Source organism: Lutjanus erythropterus, chromosome 20, assembly GCF_056507025.1.
Source record: "Lutjanus erythropterus isolate fLutEry1 chromosome 20, fLutEry1.hap2, whole genome shotgun sequence".
Lineage (NCBI taxonomy): Eukaryota > Metazoa > Chordata > Actinopteri > Lutjaniformes > Lutjanidae > Lutjanus > Lutjanus erythropterus.
This window is the reverse complement of record NC_139336.1, coordinates 5,417,521-5,440,771: the sequence shown is the minus strand read 5'-3', so window position 1 is coordinate 5,440,771 and position 23,251 is coordinate 5,417,521. Positions and strand designations below refer to the sequence as shown.

The 23,251-nt window shown below is 37.8% G+C and overlaps 1 protein-coding gene across 1 annotated transcript in view; it reads right to left on the bottom strand.

Annotated features, from left to right (window-relative positions):
• onecut2 (one cut homeobox 2) overlaps window positions 1-19,199 on the bottom strand; it is a 45,385-nt gene extending 26,186 nt beyond the window's left edge. Inside the window, exon 1 of the mRNA XM_084746378.1 lies at window positions 17,653-19,199. Coding sequence (XP_084602504.1) covers window positions 17,653-18,859 — 1,207 coding nt within the window. The 5' untranslated portion in view covers window positions 18,860-19,199. The remainder of the gene's footprint in view (window positions 1-17,652) is intronic.
• Window positions 19,200-23,251: the final 4,052 nt, after the last annotated feature.

Below are 23,251 nucleotides of genomic sequence, written 5' to 3'. Positions count from 1 at the left end.
AGTGGGCCATTCGGTGGACAGAGGTCTGCATCTAGTCCTGCAGGGGCAGGCTAGACTGCTAGTGGTTTGTGTGTTATGTGTTTTGCTAGCTCTCCCAGCGGGTGAAGTCACTCGTTTGTGTATATGTGTCTTGCTAGCCTCATCAGTTAGCAAGATACTCGTTTGAGCGCCCCATGTGCCTTGTGAGCTTCACCCGCTTACAAGGGCACTCGTTGTCTTTGTCCATGTGTTTTTGTTAGCCACCTTGGCTAGCAAAGACACTCACTGTCTTGTGTGTATTTGTAGTTTGAGTTAGTAGGTTAGGTTAACCCTTTTATTTAATTTTATACATAATTTATTAATAAAAGTACCTTTGTTTACATTTTTGTCTCAGTTTTCCTTCATTCCTTTTTCTCACAGTTAAATTTACTTATTTTTCTTATTGGTAATCATAAAAAACACTGATTTTGATTAGGTCTGGACAATAAATCAATATTACATTGATTTGAATACAGATATTGTCATTTTGGATATTGTTATATTGTGATGTGGCATAGCTGTTGTCTTTTTCCAGTTTTAAAGGCTGCATTACATTTACATTACCTTTAATTATTAATCAAAAATCTCATTGTGTTAATATTTTGTGAAAGCAGCAACAGTCATCCAATAATGACACTATATTGATAAGTATCGATATTGATGTATTTGTTCAAAAATATTGTAATATTTGATTTTGTCCATATTGCCCAGCCCTGATGCTCCATATTCTGTAAGATCATCATATGTTCATATTATTTGAGAATTCACTGTCAGAGGAAAGTCAGATTTTAAAAAGAATAGTCAGAATTTTAGCAACCAAGGCTGAGATACCCTGAGTTTTAATTACCAATATGGGTCAAGCTAAAAGGCTGCTTCCTACATTTCCCATAATGCAACACTCATGTCTTCCAAACTCCACACTGCCAGTAACACAGACTTTCTGTTAAAAACTAAATGCACAGTATGTAATATTTGATGCTAGAGGTCTCTCACATGAACACAAAAATAATAAAAGAAGTAGTTTGACGATATCGTGAAGCAGCACGGGATCATGGGGGTTGTTGTCTCAACTGTTATAAAACCACTGTTGCTGATGAAAATCGATTGGATGTGACTCAGGCAGGAATCATGTTCACTGATGAGGTAATGTATTAAAAAAGTTTTATTCACATGACGTTTATTCACGTTCCCGACTTCCACTCACTGACGAATCCTGTTTTTTCCCAAACAGCAAACAACAACTAAGAGAAAACGTACCGTTACTTTCTTTGGTTTAAACATGGTTAGAAACATTTGGGAAGAAATAGTATTAAAAAAAAAAAAAAAAAGTAATCGATCACACAAAATATTTGATGTTGACTCAATGTAAATAATTTGTTTAGTTTAACCTGAAATATAAAAGTTCAGTCATGAATATAAATTAGAAAGTTTAGTTTAAATTAATAAGCTAATAATTTTCAACCATTAGAACGAGAAAAAACACTGAACCAACGACAGCTTAGTTTTCCTTTTTTCAGTGTAGCTTTTAAGTCTCCAAGCCCAAAATTAGCTAAATCTAGCGACATCACTATGACATCATTGGGGTTATTTCCTCAGATTTGACAAAGCTCCTCCACAGACACAGAAATTCTATAATAATAATAATAATAATAATAATAATAATAATAATAATACAACTGTTTTCACGGGTCAGTGTTTCATCAGTGAAGTGGCCCTTTAATAGCCAACTACATCTTTGTAAAAGGCTAAAGATTTCCGAACACAGCTAGTTGTAGTTTGGAGCAAACACATTGAAATAATGCTTATACTGGGGACTATTTTCCCAGGTGGATTAATACACAATTCTGTTCTTACAGTGACGAACAGCAGCCTGAGCATCCAGAGCATCTGCTGATGAGAGTGGAGGGAGAGAACGACTGATGGAGAAAAATGACTTCTGGCATGTTTATTCTCTGCTAGGAGGAGGCACGCAAAACAACAAGACTGATGGGAAATGTAGTCTTTCATTTGAAAGATGAGTTTTTAGCAATACCACTGTGGCGAGATATTACCACTAATTCACATTTGGTAAATTACGTGAAAAAAAAAATGCTCTGGTCCTTTAAGCATGATTCAGAGCTGCATTCTCGTCCTTGCTGCTGCTTCCTACCTGCATGTGTGTGTCTGTGTGTGTATCCCTGACTGATTGTGCGGTGTGTATTCTCAGAGCGCTCCGCCTCGATGAGCTCAGAGTCCTGGTGTCACGTTTGATTTGACCACCGTAATAAAGCGGCGACAGGACCATTTTCTCCTCTGAACCCCAACCGCTCAGTTGGCCCCAGCAACACCTCTACCTCTCCGACAGCGCCGGGGCAGTGTAATTGTTGTGGACAGTCTTAACAAAAAATCACTACGCTATTCCTCTGATTTTCTTATTGGGAGCTACAGTGAAGGTTGTAGATAGTCTGAACATACAGGGGCCATGTTTAGACTTCACAGATTTGATAAAGAGCTCGCCGCTCTGCTGAATGAATATGATGCAGACAAAGTTTCTGCAGGTATCATGCAAATGTGTTGCCGGAGTCTCTTCCTGGTAGTCACCTGCGATCCGTATGTGCATCCATGAGCTGGATCAGCCATTCCCAAATGTAAGAACGCCACGGCCCAATTTGAAATCTGGAAATCTTCTGTGGCCCACCCTAACCTTTAACCACAACTCTGATCAACACGTGAGACTAACTGTACCAATGACATGATATTATTTAAACTAGGTCAGATAAATGAAGAATGACACTTTGGGAGTCACTGATCCAGATAATGACATCTGATCTCAGGCCTTTGTATTTTGGCTGAGGGACAACAAACATGTCATGATAAGATGGTCATGTGACTGACAGTGAGGCTTTTGACTGTCATCAAATTGTACAGATAACATTTAAACCTGGTTGAGATCCTTAAAGGGATAGTTCACCCAAAACTCAAAATTCAGTCATATCTACTCACCCTGATGCTGACTGAAGGTCGGGTTTAGTCCAGAAAACACTGCTGGAGTGTTGCAGAATCTCTCAAACAATTGGAGTGAATGGTGACCAGTTTTCAAACATAAAAAAACAACCGGGAAAAAAACATGTCCACACACACGTGAACGTGGCTCCAACCTAGGGATTTACAGTCTTTCCAGTCAGCTTGGCATGTCTTATAGAAGACGAGCAGAATGGAGGCATTTTATGTTCTTTAAGGTCAATCGCTTTTTTACATTTTAAAACTGGTCACCATTCCGTTCCTTTGTCTGGGAGATTATGCAATGTTGTTTTCCTGTAAAAATCCAGCAAGAATTTTCATTTTTTGGTGAACTATCCCTTTAAGATGTTGCGTGAACAATCAAATTGCAATCTGACATCCTATACAAATGCTGTTTAAATGACTTGCTTTTGGTAATCAAGTTGTCTAATTACACGGATCATTATGTCAGATCTTATGTTAGGTCTTTTTATACCCAACAACATATGTAAAACAATTTTAAAACTACAGTAATCCTTTTTTTTTCTTACTTTACTCCTATGATACTGTAAATTGATAACCCATCTGCTTCTGGCTGCCTACTTAAGGCTGCTGCTTGCACATTGAAATAATTACAAGAAAAAGAAAGTCATTTAGGTAGAAAATGCTATAAATACAATATTCAAATGACTGCAGGGTTGATTTAGCTTTTTAGATGTTGCATAGCAGCTAACCACATTAGCTCTAGCATGGCTAACTTAGCTCCAAAATGCTAAGAGGAGCATTATGCTTAATGACCACTTACACAGGTTTCTGGTCATAGTAAATAAAAGTAGAGTTGGGAAATATAGCGATATTATATTGATATTGGGACTATATAGACTGTTGTAGCTCTCCTGTTATTATATCATTATATCAACATTCATCTATATTTTTTTTAGCAAAATAATAATAATAATTGTGTTAATCTTTTGTGAAAACACCCATAGTCATCCTTACAATATTGTTGCAATCAGTATTGAGGTATTTGGCAAAAAAATATCTGAACATTTGACCTTGTTTCGATATCACCCAGCCCTCCTTTACATTCTGTTGGGTAGTTTAATCTACAGCAATGCATCATATTCTATAAGATCGCCACTATTTGATAAGTTACAGTATCTTATTTTAGAGAAAATATGAATATCAAGATACATATCATATATCATGGCATAGCCTAAAAATATCACAATATTATTTATAAGCCGTATCTCCCAGCCCTACAGCTGGCAAGTAAATGTTTTTGAAGTTCTGGACAGAAGTGATCACTGGGTTTCCAGTGTAGGCCTACACATGAATAATAAATAATAAAGGCTGCATGCATTTACACCCACATCAGCTTGCTTTTCTGATACAGATACAGATTGCATGTTAATACCAGGAGGAAGTTGAGTCTTTTATTTTGTAGTCCTCACACCTACCGGACATTAGTCCTGTCAGGGATTCAGGTGTGGCTGCAGCGGTCTGGAAGGCCCACTTCTTTTTTAACGCCATTTCTTTTTTCATTTTCACATCTGCAGTTTTAATCCCAAACCAGCACTGACTCAAGTGACATCACTTGAGGCAATTTATCAGACTTCACACAGCTCCCCCTCTGGAGCTGCAAAACTCTTAATACAAGTTTTTCTTTCTCACATATGCAGCAACGCTCCCCAACACCTAAACTGACTTTGTCATGTCTCAGTTTCCAGCCTCCAGAGCTGCTATCGACAGGAGAGGTCAGAGATAACAGTTTCTGTCAAATCTTCTCACACTGACACACAAACAAACATCACAAGTCTCCTCTCAGCAGCCTGAAATCCATTATTACAGATCGATAGCAGCCTGTGAATATGCAGGAGGTCAGGACAGAAACCCTGAAAACGGACACAGACTGTATTCCCACAGTCAGTCAGTGTGGACCAAACACACACACACACACACACAGACACACACGCAGAGTAACTGCTGGTAATCTGTGTCAGAAAGCAGAGTCCGGCTCATAAATAATGCACTGTGTCTGCTCACAGCAGGATGCGTAAAATGGAAAATATTTAGGTTCAGTCATTCACATTTTCTGCACAGTTTGACTCAGTCTGCTCTGTAACATGAAATGTATTATACATTCTTAAGAATGAAAGAGTTCTTCAGCTTGTCCCCATAGGAGAACCCCTTTTGGTTCCTGGTAGAGCTTTTTATAAAGGCTCCACTTGGAACTCTTTTCAGAGGGTTATACCCTAAAACCATTTGTTAAAGGTTCCACCCAGAACCACGAGAGGTTCTACAAAGAATACTTCTATGGTGTGAATGGTTCCACCCAGACCCCTCTACAGGAGCTCTATCTAGAACCTTTCCACCTTCTAAGGTTCCCTCTAGAACCCACCCAGGTTGTTCTATAAAGAACCCTTCTATATTTAAAGAGTTTCATCTAGAACCCACCCAGATTGTTCTAACAAGGACCCTTTTTTAATATATATTTTAAAATATCTTATATAATATAAATATATTTTATAATGGTTTCACCTGTGACCCTCTTGTCTTCCGAGGGTTCTATAAAGAACCGTATTGTTTTCTACAGATGAGGCAAAAAAGATTAAATCCCACAGACTGTATATTGTGTCATCCATCAATTTAACAATCTATGTCACAGTTGTTTAAACTGAGAAAACATCTTATGTTTTCAATAAGCCTTGAAGAACCTTCTTTCAAAGAGGGTTCTTTGGATGAAAAGGGATCATAATGGAACCCCTAGTCTTACAAAGAACCCTTGATGAACCCTTTCTTTGAAAAATGGTTCATTAGAAGCAAATGGTTCTGGGTAGAACCTCAGAGAGAACCCTTTGGAGCGTAGTAACAGTCTGTATTTTTCTTATTGTCAACAAACCCCATGAAAAGACATAAACCAGCAACAAACTGATCCTTCAGACAAGTGTGTGTATCCAAACCCTGATCCTCTGCACCACAGAACTCCAGTGTTGTCTGAAAAACTATTAAAAACACATCAGCGAGCCACGTTCCATCATCACAAGTGTATAATCCCTCTCTGGTAGGCTTTTAATGTGAAACATCTGCTGGAAGTGTTCTATTTCACTGACAGTAATTTAACTGCGACTAAAGAAATGGCAAAATAGAAGCGATTTGAATTAATGTGTCAATGAGAACAGTGGTTTTGTTTAAAAAACAAAAGACGCTGAGAGCAGCATCAGTATGAAATTAGCTCTGTGGAAAATGTCCCCTATACTGCATTAAGCATGTAAAAGATTAGAGTAAAGGAAATTTAACCCCCGCCCTCTTCCTGTGTTCTTTTTACCCCTCTTTATTTGTTTGTACTGACCCCAGCCTCTATTTGGACTCCACCTTTTATTTGAGCCATTCAACTCTAACACTGATTCGAGCATCGTTGTCTTTTCATCCATAATTCACTTGGTGTCAAAGGCAGGCAGCGTCCTCCAACCAAACAATGGACTCCTCCTCTCTCTTAACTGTCTCTCTCTCTCTCTCTTCCTCTCTCTCTCTCTCTCTCTCTCTCTCTCTCTCTCTCCCTCCCTCCATTTTGCCTGGTTAACCCGGCTGCGAGGTGAAGAAGAAGTGAAGTGAGCAGACCGAGGCGGGTCACGCCGAGATTCCCATCAATAATTCATCGGGCCGCTGCTGCCTCTGCTCCTGTGTTCAATTCCCCCGACGATCACATAATACCTCCCCCCAAAAGAGACGGGCAGGTCCGCGGGAGGAGAGAGATGGCCAGAGAAAGAAAAAGATTAAAAATGAGGCAGAGGGAGAGGAGAGGGAAGCACAGAGGAAAAGCTCCAGAGAGGCATTTAGAGGGAGAGATTTTGCTCTTCTTTTATAAAAATACACTGTTCAGTAATGTACCATTTGTAGTATTTTTCTTTTTATATTGTAAACCTTGTAAATCATACTCTACATGGCTAAAAACATAAGGACACCAAATCAGGTACCTCTGTACTTGTCAGCGTGTTGTTCTTTTCAATTATAATAAAATAGAAATTTTCTCACAAAATGTAGCCCAGTCTATAGATTTGTGTACAAGGACACAAATTGTTCTTTTTTTTCCCAGCCGTCAACATGACTTTCAAAGTACAAATGTAGTATAAAGAGTGAGAAAATTCCCACAGGCAGGAATTTCCACATGGGAGACCAGGATTCAAGTCTCGTGTGAGACCAACAGTCAAAGTCCTCAGGATGTAGTTATTTTAATCTAAACCATGAACATTTCCTAAAACTAACCAAGTAGTTTTGTGTCTAAATGCTGATATATGCCCCCTTAACATATGAAAATAGATGTGTCCATTTAAAACAATATAACTGTCACTGCCCACATATTTCCATGCGTCCTTTATGTTAGTGTGGATGTTAATCAATACATCCACTAGAGGGCGCCACTCAGGGTCAAACATTACCCCAAAGAAGAAGAATAGTCAAAGTTTCTGACGACAACAACAAACATGGCGACACTGGAGGAGGCTGTACCGCTTGAGAAAGATGCAAAAACAGAGGCAGCGTTGTGGACGCGGTGGCCATTAAAAGCTTTGTGACACGTGAACAGAGAATTCTTTTCACTCACTAATAAGTCCTGCATAGCAAGGGCCTTGTTTGCATTTCTTTAAACAAATCACAATCATCTTGTGCAGAGTTAAGTCCAGGATGCAGTGACGGTGATGCTGCAATAGTGTCGAGGGGGCACTTGTTTTGGTGGCGAGCCCTGGCATTAAAGTGACTACATCACTGCAAAGAAAACGTAACTGCTGTTCACCTGTTTACGCTCATATTTCATGTTTTCAGCGTGTAAGCTGCAACAGCGTTGAAAACGTAGATGGTGGACACCGCGTTGGTGCTCAAAGCAAGCGACCAATGGAAGGACCTCTACCCGCAGGGTGCATCCAGTGAGTCTGACTACTAATACTTTTGCACACTGCCATTGGCTACACTGCCATCCACGACTACCAAGGGTACTTCTCCGTTTCATCAGTATCCATGAGCTTTCAGCAAATGTACACACATACAAACAAAAAGAACACAGAGTAAAGACAGAAGCCTCCGTTCATATCTATACTTGTATTTAACGTTTAGCGTAAATGAGACTTAAACCTAACTAAACTGTTGCCTGAAAGGTTCTCTGCAAGTTGTATTTATAAAGTATAACCAGACATTACATATTAATTATTGCTAATTTGACCATGGAATGAGAATGGCGGTGGATAATACATGAGTTGGAAAATTTGTGTCCATGCACATCAACCAAGTAGATTCAAATTTGTAACTATTTCATGAACTGCAGTGAGACTGTGTTGACCATAACAGCATCCACTCCTCTGGGAAATGATGAACTGGCCCCATCATCAACATCATCACCATAGAAGCTGTGATAGCAATTAGTACGTGTACAGTGTTTTCTACAGTGATTGCATAATTGTTGATGTCAAATTCATTATTTCTGTAAGTCGGTTTACAAAAACCCGGAGAGCTGCTTTCACCAGCTGGGGAAAGAGCCTTTAAAAAGCACATTAACAGCCCTTTCTGAACAAGTGAAAACACTGGAGATGCAGATGATGATTCAGGAGGTCTAACAGAAACCATGACAAGAAGAAGAAAGAAGACATTATTTAAAAAGAAAATCCCTTTATCTACAAAGCAATACAACAATTTAGCATCTATTTCTATAAAAAGACAGAAGACAAAAAGAAGCAGCGGACATGAGCAGTTATTAATCGGAAGCACAAAACTAGACCTCCACTCTCACATATTGTACACAAAACTCTACCCACAGTCCATATGACCAACTGAGCTGAGCCACACAGGAAACAAGAACATGTACAAATAAGTATGTTGGACCAAAAGAATAAACTGAGTCCAAAAGTTCAAAGCTGACACACTTGTAGAGTAGCACAGATGTGGATCGACTTCTTTAATTTATTAAATTTAGTTAGTTTAGCCTTCAACAAACTCTGGCAGTAGGTTGGCCTTTGTGGATCTGTGATTGGATGGCTTGGATTATATTCAAAAGGAGACGTATTGATTTGCGTAGGATTATATTCTTTTCAGTGGCTGTTTGCGATGACGTCTTACACTGTGGAACAAACTGAGAAGTGCCTCAATGTTCTGTTGTTGTTACTATTTATATTACCGTTATATCTACTCTTATTTACTGTACATGCTACCCTTTTTGTTTAAATGTACACCTCCACTTTTACACAGACGACTCCACGCTCTACGTGTCAAATGCGATGATCTGAGAAATCTAACTAACCTAAGTTACGTCCTTGTATAATACGCTGGATGTTCCAAAATATTCCCACATTGAAGGAGGATAAAACATGGTCCCAAAAGACAAAAGACCCTCCAGCAGTGTTCTAATATCAAGCACTATGCTTTTTAGGTGAAAAATTTGTGTGATGTTTGTCTGAAAATTGTGCTTTTCCCATTTAATAACAATTGATAATACTTAAGCTTATAGCTCCATGTTTTCACAATAATATCATATATATTTCCTCTGAGGTTTTCTGGAAAGAACTACATACTTTGGTATTAATCAATGGGGAAATTTTAATTTTCATGAAAGAAAAATTTGAAAAAAATTTGATTTAAACCCTAGTAAATATGAATACTTTATTATTGGAAATTAATTTATTCTCCACATGCAATTGTATGCTTCCCTGTAGACATTTGCCTGCTTGTGCACTGACTACAAGATTGTCTGGGTCACACCAGCAGTCAGGTTATTTGAACTTGAACACTGTCTCCATTTTCTCTATAAATAATACCAACACACTTCTTTTCTTGATGTTTCCCTGACAAATTATTCTGATATTTACAGACCAAAGCATTATGGGAGAATTTCTAAAACAAATCTAACATATTATATCATTTAATGTGCTGAGAAATGAATCATTGCTTTTGTATCTTAATGCCTACATCCTTTTAGCTCCTGTCCATCTTCAGATGGATGACAATTCTGCAGCCTAACCTCTAACAAAGGAAGCACATTTCTCCAGTTATCCTGCCCCTGTCATATTTTATACTAAACGCCGTTATTATGAAACACAATTTTATTTTGAAAAACCTATTTACATACTCTTACCAAGAACACTAAAAAGTAATATTGGCCAACTTATTGTTTTGACCAACAGTCCAAAAAACCCCAGAATATTTAATTTACTATTATAAGGCCACAATTAACAATTATTTTCATAGTTGATTATTCTGTTGATTATTTTCTTGATTAACCAATAAGTTTAGTCTATAAAAATAAAATATTTGGTTTATTATCATAGTAGAGTAAAGACACCAGAAAATATTCATATTTAAGAATCATTAATAATCAATTATTCAATTAATCGTTGCAGCTCTATTATTATTTTAATTCAAAGAAAAACATGAATTCTTAAAAGCTGGAACTAGTATTAGCTCCAGTGGTAAATCAGTACTTTGATCAGCTGTACTGACTGGAGAATTGAAACTAGCATACATGATTTTGAATATTTGGCATTTTTGCTTTAAAAGTGACTTTTAAAAAGATGTTGCTGTTCTAATTTTTCCATAGATCGACTAATCAGTTAATCATCTAATTGTTTCAGCTCTAAGCAGGACCACACCTATAATGCAGCCGAGGGAGGAATGTGGCTGAATAATTATCAGTATTATTCTCATTGTTGTGAACGTACAGCAGGAGAAAAATGACAAAATAAGCCCGTCTCCCGGCTCTCTTTCATTTCTTCCTCCCCCTGCGTGCCGCTCCTCTCTGCTCCTCTCAGGGTCAGGGGGAATATTTGCTCCATCTATTGTCTCAGTGTTGCAGCTCTGACCTTTGACCTCGGCTCTATTGGTCGGCTTGTAGCGTTGTTGATCTAGAGATTGAGGCTCGCTCTGTTTCTACAGTCGGCGCACAGTCGCAGAAAAGGGGAAAGTCTGTGTGAATTTGTTTCTGAGGTGAGAACCTGGACAATATTGACACTTTCTCTGTGAAACCACAGGACGCTAAAGAAAACTATTCTGTTCCTGTCTTAAAATATCTTAACCGTGAAGACATCTTGACTCCAACAACTCCAAAACTGCCTGACTTACATGATACAGAGACAGGTCCAGTCTATGTTTAGCCTAGCTTAGCACATATACAGGAAGCTGAGGGAAACTGAGCCTAATTACATTAAAAGACAAAAGACAAACCCTCAAAGATCTTTACAGCTAACAAGCTAGTCACCAAGACTGAGGAGGGACCAATATTCTGAGAAAAAAAACTCATAAATTATAAAAAACTCAATCATAAATTTAGACTCCAATTGCAAAATATAATTTGATAAGATTTATTAACATTATTCGGTTCCTTGACATTCCCCGACAACAGTTTTCTGACTTCAATCTTGGAGAATTTCTGATTTTTTCCAGTAAATTTATAACTTAATAATCTCAGAGAATATTCAAGTTTTGCCTTGTACATTTGTGAGGTTTTCCCCGTAAATTTATGACTTTAATTTCAAAGACTATAGCAGGTTTTTATATCACAAATTTCCAAGAAAAAATTAAGGATATTCTCTGAGTTTAAAAGGGTATGTTTGCGAGAAAAAAAAATAATTAAAAGAATTTTTTTTTAAATATTCTTGAAGACTCCACTTGCAAATTTTGATTTAATGACATTTATTCATATTATGCGGTTCCTTGATATTCTGTGACATATTTTTTATGACTTTAGTCTAAGAAAATTTCTTATTTTTTTCTTGCAAATTTCTTTCTTTATCATTTCAGAGAATCTTCAAGCTTTTTCTTGTAAATTTACAATTTCAGTATCAAAGAATATTCCAGGTTTTTTAGTCATAAATCTACAAGAAAAAAAAAAGGATATTCTCTGAGATTAAAGTGGTAAACAAAACTCACAAATTACAAAAAAAAGTTGATCATTCTCAGAGATTCTGATTGTAAAATAAAATGTTTAATATTACATGATTCCTTTAAATTATTATTTTTTTCTCTCTATGCGACTTTCATCTCAGAGAATTTCTTATTTTTTTCTCACAAATTTATGATTTTATAATCTCAGAGAATATTCAAGTTTTTTATTGTAAAAAATTGTCTTTATCACAAAGAGTTTTTCTTGTAAATTTACAGCTTTAATATCAAAGATGTTTTTTAATCAGAAATTTATGACTTTAATCTCAGAAATTCAGAGTTTTTTTCTTAGAATATAACCCCGTCTCCCCAGCCTCCAAGGTTTGATTTGTAAATGCCTGACAGTGTCACACATAGAGCAGCCAGCGAGGGTTTTTCATTATCAGAGGGGAAGCAGATGAGTGCAGCTCCATCAGACAGCAGTATAAGTACGAGGCTGCTCAGCGTCTATCCTCACATTAAAACATTTTACAACACACAGGGAAGCACAGATCACATGAACGCTCCCCCGCTCTCCTGCAGCTCCACCCTCCAATTCTCTCATGTCATTTCCTTTTAACCTGTATGATCAAATACCAGCCAGGAAAATCAAAAACTAAAGCTGCAGAAATAATCATACCCTCAACGTTAGCATCCGCACACATTTAAACACACATTTTAAAAAAAACTAGGCTAAATACAAATATCAAATCAATCATTTGAGAATCAGCTGTGCATGCTGGGATGTTTGGACCTAGATTGACTGAAAAGTAAGTCTAACAGTCTATTCAATAAAGACTAATCAGCCACTTTTATACAAAACATCCACAGTAAACCTCAGAACAAAATTTAAAAGGATACTGAACAGATACAACCAAACACTGTAACATGATGCAGTGACTGAATATCACAAACTACACCAGATGGATCAGATGAAACCATGTGGGCAGATATGTGACTTTAGAATATGATACAATCTCCAAAAACACACACACACACTCACTGAGATCATAAAGGTATAATGCTGGAAAAGTTAGACTTAATTAAAAACGGTGTAAATGTTTTAGGGATGACATAGGAATATTACATTTTGCAGAAAAATGTTATGAAATGTATATTATTAAAGGAATAAGGACACATGAGGTGTTATTGTAATAAGATAAATACATATAGTTATACAGTAAACACAAAGATACTATGACGTGTGTAATTTTAGAATTATTAATTATTTGGGTGATCATTTAAATATTGATATTACAGAACAACATTTTGTATTATTTGTATTCAATTTATTTCTGATCTCTGGTCATTTACCTTCGGGATCAATAAAGTTTTTTTTTTAAATGAACTTATTCCAGCAAACCTATTGATAACTTTATGAAATACAGTGACAATATCAATCAGGTCATTTTTAAGCTTATAATAGAATTATTGTGGTCATTTGAAATTACACATAATAACTCTGCATTTAGGAATATTTTGGTACACAATACAGCACATTTTTATTATGTTTTTATATCAGTTATATTTGTCTATATTTCTGTAAGTTGTCATTTTGACTTGTGTGTTTTATTCCAAAGAAGATGAAAGGATAAAAAGGATGAGCAATATGGATTTTTTTTCAGATATTGATGTCTGATAATTACCTGATTCTCATGGCCGATACTGATAAGATAACTGATCATTTTATATTTTTGTATTTTAAAAAGTAGTTCATATATCCTGTAGTTTTTAGACACATTCGAGGATAAGAAAGGCTGAGATCTAGTGAGCAAAGATGATGTTTTTCTAGTAAAGTTCATCCTTCATAAATAACCTCTAGCTTTTATAGAACGTTTTCCTTAAGATTTCAAATTTAACACTTTTAAATGTTTTATTAAATTGACATAAACAGTCAAATCAGATATTACAATCAGAATAATAAATCATAATTTAAAAGAAAATCTATTAATCCTTAGATAAAATTGAAAAGTTGAATGAAAACTTCATGCATCAGCGTGTTTAAGGAATCGATCTTTATTTCAGTTTATTTGATTTCCTCAGACCGATTCTCTGAGTGTCCTGGAAATATATCAAAAACATCTGGAGAACATAAAAAGCCCACGCTGAAGTTTTAGTGGTAGCAGTAGAAACAAACACACGTCAGGTACTTTATGATGACCCCAGTGAAAATGTTGTAAAAACTGTTTTAATTTTAAAACAAATCATAAAAATGCCACAGTGAAATAATACTCATATTAAAGTAAAAGCCTTTTACTGCAACATAAAGTCTCCACACTACATGATCTATCTTTACTTTATATTTATTTTAGTAAAACACTGACCAATAAATAATAATATGTATCTCTCAAATCTAAACTTTTCATGATATTAGAAGTTTGTCTGTGAGACTTTATTAACTGATGGTTCAGTTTTTAGCCACAAAATTATTAGTGATGTTTTAATCTGAAGGCCTGAGAAATAAAACAACAGTTATTTTCAGTATACTGGTCACAGACACGTCATCGCCTAGCAATATGAAAATTGTTCTATAAGATGTTCACTTAAATGCATTAAAAGCAAACCGCACATAATGAATACGCCCTGACTCATACCCCTTGACAGTGGAGCGTGCTGCGAGTGGACGCACAAACAGCCAATCATTGAACAGCTCTGTTGATCAGCTGCACCCTGGACATGTGACGCAACAACACAAACAGCTGGAGTGAGAAAATGAGCGCAGACGGAAATTAATAAATATATTCTATTACCTGTGCGGTTAGATTGAACCTTTTTTCCTCCTGGTTTTCATTAAAAATATGTCATTAAAAATTATTAACATGCATCAATATTGACTGAAATTCAGCCCTAGAATTAAGTGTTCCTTTATAGGTTGAAAAACTTCTTCTACATCTAAAAACCCAACACTTTTTTTAAAAGTTCTCTCTCACAAAGCTGAGGACTGTCTTTATTTTTAGTATAATAATATAGTTATATTTATATAGTATATTTTCACAGGTTATGTGTCCACTTATGCTCTAAAAGCTCACATGTATAAATTCAACACATCTGTCACTTTCTTCACTCTCTTCATTCCTCTCTTTCCTTGTGCTCATTTCAGTTTAATTTGGATTTTGTTTGTTTGTGTTACTGAATTCTTTGATATATTTTTTGTAGATCTATTTTTCATGTATTTATAGCTGTAATACATTAGATGAAAGTAGCACTGCACAATATGGTAAAATAATATGATATTTAAAAATATAAGGATTGCAAAATGATTCGGTAGTCATGGTCATGATCGTTTTTGCATCAAAATTTTCATTTTCACTGAAAAACATATATTGAAATCAAATCAATTATTTGGGTTCATGCATTCTTAAATCTGGAGAACAACATCTGTAGGCCAGGACATCTCTGCAACACTACAGTTTTTTTTTTCTTTGTTTTTTTAAAACACATTTTAACTTTATCAAAACATTACAGCCAATCATTGAACAGCTCTGTTGATCAGCTGCACCCTGGACATGTGTCGCAACAATGCAAACTGTGATTTGGATATTTCACTCTATCCAGTTCCACAAGCTAAAAAAAGTATATATATAAATGTCTTCTGCACAATGTCACTTTCTTTTATAAGCCAAACTTTCCTCTCTCTATCAGACACCTACATGCTCCTCCTTTTTAAGTCTAATTTTATGATCTGTGTTACAGAATGTAATTTTTTCTTTTGTGTATTTATAGATGAAAAACATGAGATGATGGCACACTGTGGAGCTGAACTTATCATCATACTGATGTACACTAACTTCATTCTGCTCTGATAAAATATTTCAACAGGCTGAAGATCACAATTTGCCAGCAAATACTTAATCAGCGTTGGGATGTAACTAAGTACATTTACTCACTATTTACTCATTACTTCAGTTCAAATTTGAGGTGCTTTCTTTTCATTCTACTTTCTACTTTCCACCACACCTCAGAGGTAAGCACACTTTTTTCTTCAACACATTTATCTGACAGCTTTAGTTAGTAGTTTACAAATTAAAACGATGTCCTTTAATAATTACTCTACTGTTTTAACAGTCTCTAAAAGCACGATTACTCAATTAATCAATAAGTCAAGTGACAGAAAATGAATTTACAACTATTTAAATAATTTTAAAATAAAAACATGTCATGGTTCCAGCTTCACAAATATGAATATAAGATTTGCAGCTTTTCCTTTTAATTATTTTAATCATTTTGATATATTTGTAATATTGTTGAGGTTTGGGTTTGAGGCTTTGGGTTCTGGGTAGATTTGGCAGCATTTTTTCACTATTTCCAGAATTTTTACAAGCCAAACAATGAATTGATTAATGCAGGAAATAATCAGGAGTTGCAGTCTGCTATTAAATACTTCAAAATTAGCTCCGCCTCAATCAAATATAGCAATAAAATCCTGCTTTTACATTAATTCACGAGTCAGAATCATCTAATGAGATCATATATAATAGCAGAACAGTCACTGGGGACATTTCTATAAATTACATATGTTTACTTGTAATCATTTATGTACATTTTGCTGATTATATTTGCATGCTTTTAAATAGGTAACATTTTCAATGCAGGACTTTTACTTGTAACAGAGTATTTTACAGCATACTTTTACATCTTATTTTTCACTTCCATGTGAAATTCAAGCATGCTATAGCTCCTTGGTGTAATATTAAGCTTAGAAATTTCAAAATTGCAATTAAAACATCTCTGTTAAAGACATTAAACATGGTGAAATCTCACTACAGACAAACTAAACCCCAGAGCAACATTCAGCTCTGCTCATATTGCAATATTCCTGAAAATCTGAACATAATCCACGCTGGATCTGATCCCTGAAAGCCTCCTGATCCGGTCCCTGCTGCTGTCCCCCTGCAGACAGACAATAGAGGCTTGTCGCTGGGACAGACACCAGGTCCCTTCACTAGAGGGGGCACCAGACCCACTGATGCTCCAGAAAACCCCTCATGTTTGTGTCACAGCCGAGCCCTGTCTGATCACTTCAAGCTCCTCACAATCACACACAAATCCTCTTCTGAATGCCCTCTCACACCTCTCTGCCCTGCTAATACCACAGGAATACAGTAATCCTTTAACAGGCTAATGACAGTGAGCCCTGTCACCAAAATAAAAGCATGATGCCCCTGAAACACACTGAGAGTAATGAGAATTTGATTGAATTAAGCTTAAATAAATCATCTTTTGTATATCATGGATTATTTCCTACATTTTGTGCAACATTTCCAAACCTACAAATAATTCTGCCCATTGTTTTCTTATTTTGTTTGTCTAATTTATTTATTTTGCTCTTATTTTTAAGCATTAAAATGGGTGAGATTGAGAGCAGAATAATTATTTAACATGAAGGGACATGAGAATAAAACCTGTTTGACTGCACAGTGCAGACAGAGACAGAGGCAGCGGGACTGTTGGAGGGAAATCCCATGACCTTGTCATTTCCTATCGATCCCTTTTTGTTATTGATCAATAATGGTAATCATAACACAGTGATTCTAAATAAATTTCATCCATCTACACTGGAGTGCTGCTGCGCCGGAGAGGAGACACCAAAACAAAGCCAGCACAGGATGAAAACAGTCAGAACAGGAGCAAAAGTGTGGAGATTATTTTGGATTTTAGGATTTAAATCCATCCTCCAAACCAGAGAACCATCGTGGCACCGCTTTCTTTTCTTTTCTTTCTTTTCTTTTTTTTTTTTGTAGATTTTCCAGCTCTTACCTGCCAATCTGAGGGCCGACATCCTCTGAAACTCGGGCTCCTGCAGCCACTTCCACATCCTCCTGAAGGTCTCCCGGCCTGACTTTAGTTTACTCCAGGGTTTGGGGTTCCTCAGGAGGTCCGACAGGGTCCCCTGGGAGCGGCACAGCACCCTCTGGGCGAAGATGGCCTGGGGGATGCTGTACCTCTTCAGCTCCGCCGTGATCCTCTGCGCGACCTCCTTGGTGTTGATCTCCTCCAGCTGCCCCGAGCTGTTCACCCCCTGCGTCCCCGAGGAGGAGGGCGGTCTTTCCCGGGTGGAAGCCAGCGCGGGCCCGTGGGATGGAGACTGGAGGTGGGGGTGGGAGTGGGGGTGGTGGCCCGCCGAGGACGCGGCCGGGTGGCCCGGGTGGTGCATCCCGTTCAGGTGCGGCATCATCCCGGCCGCCGGGCCGCCGAGGCCTCGGTGCTGGTGGTGGTCCCCTCTGGCCAGCATGGAGGCGGTGTGGTGTGCGTCGAAGTTGAGCATCTTGTCGTGGCCTCCGTGCGTCGTGGTGCCATAGTTGTGGAGACCCTGCTGGGTGTTGTGTATGGAGCCCAGGCCGTTGCCCAGCACCGGGGACAGGCTCTGACCCATCCCGGACATGTGGTCCTTGTGGTAGGGGCTGTACAGGTTGTTCATGCCCGGCAGCCCCCGCTCGTCCCGCATCAGGGTGAAGCTCCCGCTCACGTTCCCGGAGAGCCGCTGGTGGTGGTGGTGGTGATGGTGGTGGTGAAACTTGTCCGACACGGTGGAGATGGGGGGCAGCGGCTGCAGCGGGGTTAAGGTGGTGTAGGTGCTGCTCATCCCCATCCCGGGAGAGGACGTGTCGCAGGGCACGCTCATGGCGTGGTGCAGCGGCAGGGACAGCTCCGGCCGGTACTCCCCGCTGCCGTCCAGGATCGTGGCCATGCTGGTCACCATGGCCGAGCGGGATGACGCGGCGACGGCGGCCAGGTCTTGGTGTATCCGCAGGGTGGCCGCCGCTGCCCCGTGTCCCCCCGACGAGCTCCCGCGGCCGTGGTGCGGGCTGTGGCCGCTCATCAGCTCCGCATCAGGGACCACGGAGCTCACCGCCACCCCGCCATGCAGGCTGCCAATGCCGTCCATTGTCATGTCCGTGTTCATGGCGTAAGCGTCCAGGTCCTTGGCCAGGCATCTATAGGCGTTAGTGTAGGCAGTCTTCATTCATCTGTCCTCTCAGTCCATCAGGTCGAGCGGAATTGTCTCTCCTTCTTCTCCTCCTTTCTCTCGCTGCTTCTCCCCTGATGCTCCGGGATGGGTCAGTAGCCGTATCCCCCCTCTTCCTTCACTTCCTCGGTTGTTTCCCCGTCCTGCTGAGGCCTCTCCAGCTCGGTGCCTTTGTGTATTCTCCCCGGTATGTGCACATAAAAAAAGTGTTGTTGTTTTTTTTGTTTTTTTTTATCTCGATCGTACGGGCCTGTGCGTTGGCTCCCCCATATCCAGCCCTCTCCTCCTCCTGCGTTACTCTGCTCCTCAGACGGGAGCTGTCCACGGTCCCCTAGCCGACCGCTCAACCCAACCTGCTGAGGGAGGAGGAGGGGGGAGAAGCGGACTCAGACGGAGGGGCGTCACCCGCTTGACAGACGGTGCAGTGGGCCAATCAGAGGGGCAGCTCTGATCTGGAGGGAGGGGTGCACGAGCCAGCTGGCCAATTGGTGTCTGTGGTGTTTGCAGCGGAGTGGAGAGAGATACTCTGAGTGGGATCTGAGCGGAAAATCATTATTGTGTAGTATTTCTAATGATTTTAATATTACTACAGTGACTTGTCTGTAGGATTTAAATGTGAGTGCAAGGTGCCATATTCTTCCCCATTATTGGGCTTTTTTTCTCCCTACAAAATACTGATTAATATCATTAATAATATTTGTTGAGTTGAACTAGCAATGACTAGTTCTAATCGGAATTTAGCAAAACAGGGTTTAAAATGAGTGAATCCAGATTTAAATTAAGCAGAGCTCTGTCACAGAACTAAAACCTAATATCTGCTCCTCAAATCTAAATCTAAATCTAAAAACCTGATGGCTATTAGTGTGAGAATATGACCAAATAATGGAAGATTAAAGACAGCAGCACAGTAAGAAAAAAGAGGCCGCCAAGCAGCAACAGATCAGCTGTAGTGAAAGACAGAAGAGATGCATCATAAAACTCAATTCGGTTGAGTTTTCCCCTTTCTTCAAGGAACTTGACTATTTTGCCCGATTCATCTAAAAAAGTTAAACCTTATAAATAGGAGTTGAAACTTTGGATGCCACAGCATTAAATTTAATCATGGTTTAGAGTAGCCTAAAACCTAAACTAAGCTTTGAAATGGGGTTTTAATTGAATCTTTATTCATTTTAAGCTAGTTTAGTGAAACATAATTTAGAGATAAATCATGATTTAATCAGGTTTCAAAATTAATCCTTGTTGATGCAACCCAGCCATAGTATGTCTGTGCAACCAACTTTATCTTAAGGTATTTCAACCTCAACTTGAAAATGAAAGACATTCTGTTAAACATGCATATGGTATTTATATAACATTACTATTATGGCTTTTTCTTGACCCAACAGTCCAGAAAACAATTTTACCACATGGTCCATTTAGTTGCAGGTCTGGTTGATCATTTCATATGATCTTCATCAAGAGATGTAGTTTGCCTTGACGAGAAGTCCTCAAAATGCTCAAAAATGGAAATTTAAACATCCAAAATTCAATGTCATCTGGGAAAAACTCCATCAGCTGATGAAGATCATGTGATATGATAGAAAGCTCCAGAATCAGTTGGCTAAAATGAGGTTTGGTGCTAAGGTTTTTTGTTTTTTTTCCCAGTTATCTCTTCATTTTGTACTGTATAGACATGTAGTACTAAAAGATATTCTTATCCAAATGTATCAAAGTTATCCTACAGTGTAGTTAGTGTAGTCAAAAACATTGTTGAATTAACTAATCTTTTCTCATTAACATAATGCAAATATGCAAGTTTTATTTATTCAAGTTAATCAAATTTAAAATTTCCAGTATTTTCAGAACAATTGAGAACTTATAAATATGAGTTCTTTTAATTTAAAATCTTGAAATAATGAGTTGAATTAGTTCAATCAACTCATTAATTTCTGTTTCTAATATGAAAATTATACTGAAAATTGAAATTCAATACTCACTAGTTTTCAAGGGCTGGGCAACATATGGATATTATATCAATACCTGCTGTCATTAATCATTATATAGACATCACTGATGATTATTTATCAAAAATCTCATTGTGATGATATTTTGTGAAAGCAAAAATCCCCGCAATATGATAAGAAACACTGATCAATATTGCCATTTTTCATAAAAAATGTTGTGAGATTTGATTTTGTCCATATGGTCCAGCCCTATAGTATTCTCATAGTTTTGCTTTGAAATCACTTCAGGGATTTTTCATTGTGCTATATGTTGTGGTCAGGCTGAACAAAAAAGGCCTGATGAAAAATGTCCACTCTACTCAGGGGGTCACAGGAAAATGAATGTGAAATTAATTCAGTCTTTGCACAAAAAGGCTGGGTGGTTGAAAGCATACAGCAGCAAGAAAGAGTGTGTGGAGAGTCAGTGATGTGTCTGTAATCCTGCAGATATCCACCAAACTGTATGTGAAACAGCAAAAACAAAAAAAGAAAACACGATTTAATCTTCTGTAACAAACTGAGAATGCTGGTTTGTCTCCTCTGCTGCTGCTGCAAAGACACAATTTGCCCACAGGGATCATTAAAATTTGATCTCATCTCAGCTCTCATCTCATCACCTGCTGCCTCTGATTGTTGAGATAAAGTAAGGTGACAGGAAAAAACACATGATAACCACATGACAGACAAGAAAACCTCCCCCAGCAGTGAGGAAACCTTTTTCACAGCGACCACTTCCACAAAGGTTTCTGTTTGACTTCAATGTCTGATATTCAAAGTACCACCTGAACACAACGCTGGGTCATCTTGAACATCCTGGCAATCTGATCTCCCCCACCACCTAAACGCAGCTTGGTTAGAAAGATAGAAAATAAAACTCAGAGAAAATCTGAAATCAGCTGTCCTGACTGCTGCAACATTTCACATAAGAATAACACAACACAACCCCACATGATACAATGTAAAAGGAGGAATATAACATATTGGCTATATATGTTATGTTATGTTATATATATGCTATATATATATATATATACATATGCTGCTTAAAACGTAATGATTTAATTGATTAATTTATGGAATTTTTCTCAATTCAAAGAGAATGTATCGATGAGGGCAGAGAGGTGAACACAAGATACTGAATACATCTAATGTGGTATGACATAGTCAGTGTGTGACTATAACATGAGCTACACAACAGGAAGTTAGAAGGTAAGACACACCACAAAATATGACATAAAATGAAACAACATCTCATAATGTATATGAAATGCCATGACATAACATGACAAGACATGACAGGCGTGATGTGAAATTACATGACATTGATTTGATATATTATGATGTGAGGTGAAACAAAATCTGATAATGTGATATGACTTGATATAGTATGACATAAAAAAAAATACATAACACAACATGAAGCATTTCATATGATGTGAAACGGCATGATACAGCTTACATGACATGACATGAGATGAAACATCACATAATATGACATGACATTAGACATGCTGAGAGATGAAACATCTACTGATTTCTTTAGGCATGACATAACGTAACATGACATGACATGACAATGTAAAATAACATGATTTAACATAATATAGTATAACATAACATAAAATAACACAACATGATGCGACATAACATGACATCACATGACATAACATAATGTAACTTAACATGACATTATATGGTCAGGTATCACACTACTATAGAACATAATACATATGATATGACATGGGATTAAATGACATAGCATGGTACAACATGTTAACATAAGATAACAACATAAAATGAAATGATATGATGTAACATAACAAAAAACACACACACATGACCTGACATAATATGACATAAATTAACATATAATAGTGTAAATAACATAGTTTAACGTAACATAAGATGTTCTGTCTATGATGACACAATGTGAAATGACACCTAAATGTCATGAATCATCATCAGGCATGGAACAGTATTACATTAACATTAAAACATTAAATGACATAACATCACATGAGATGAGTGACAGTACAATAGGTGAGAACACTGCTGTGTGTTGTGCTGTGTGGTGTTGGACAGATGTTTGCAGCTGTGTAGCTCACAGTATTGAGTGCAGGCTGCTGTGGTGTAAATGAAGTGTCGGTGTGTGTGTTGGGACGTTATCGACAGTCTCTGGGTGGAGTGATGAGCGTGGGAGCTGCACTGAAAGAGCATTATGGCCTGTAGCCCGTTCACTTTACAATTCATTACACTTCCAAGGACAAATGACTGCTAAATAACTCTGTCTGCTCTCTCTGCGTCTCTCTCTCTGCCTCTGATCCATCATCATAAAATAACAAGAGTAAAGACAACAACAAAAACAGTCAGACACTTATTTTGTATTAAGTTACTAATGATACTACCC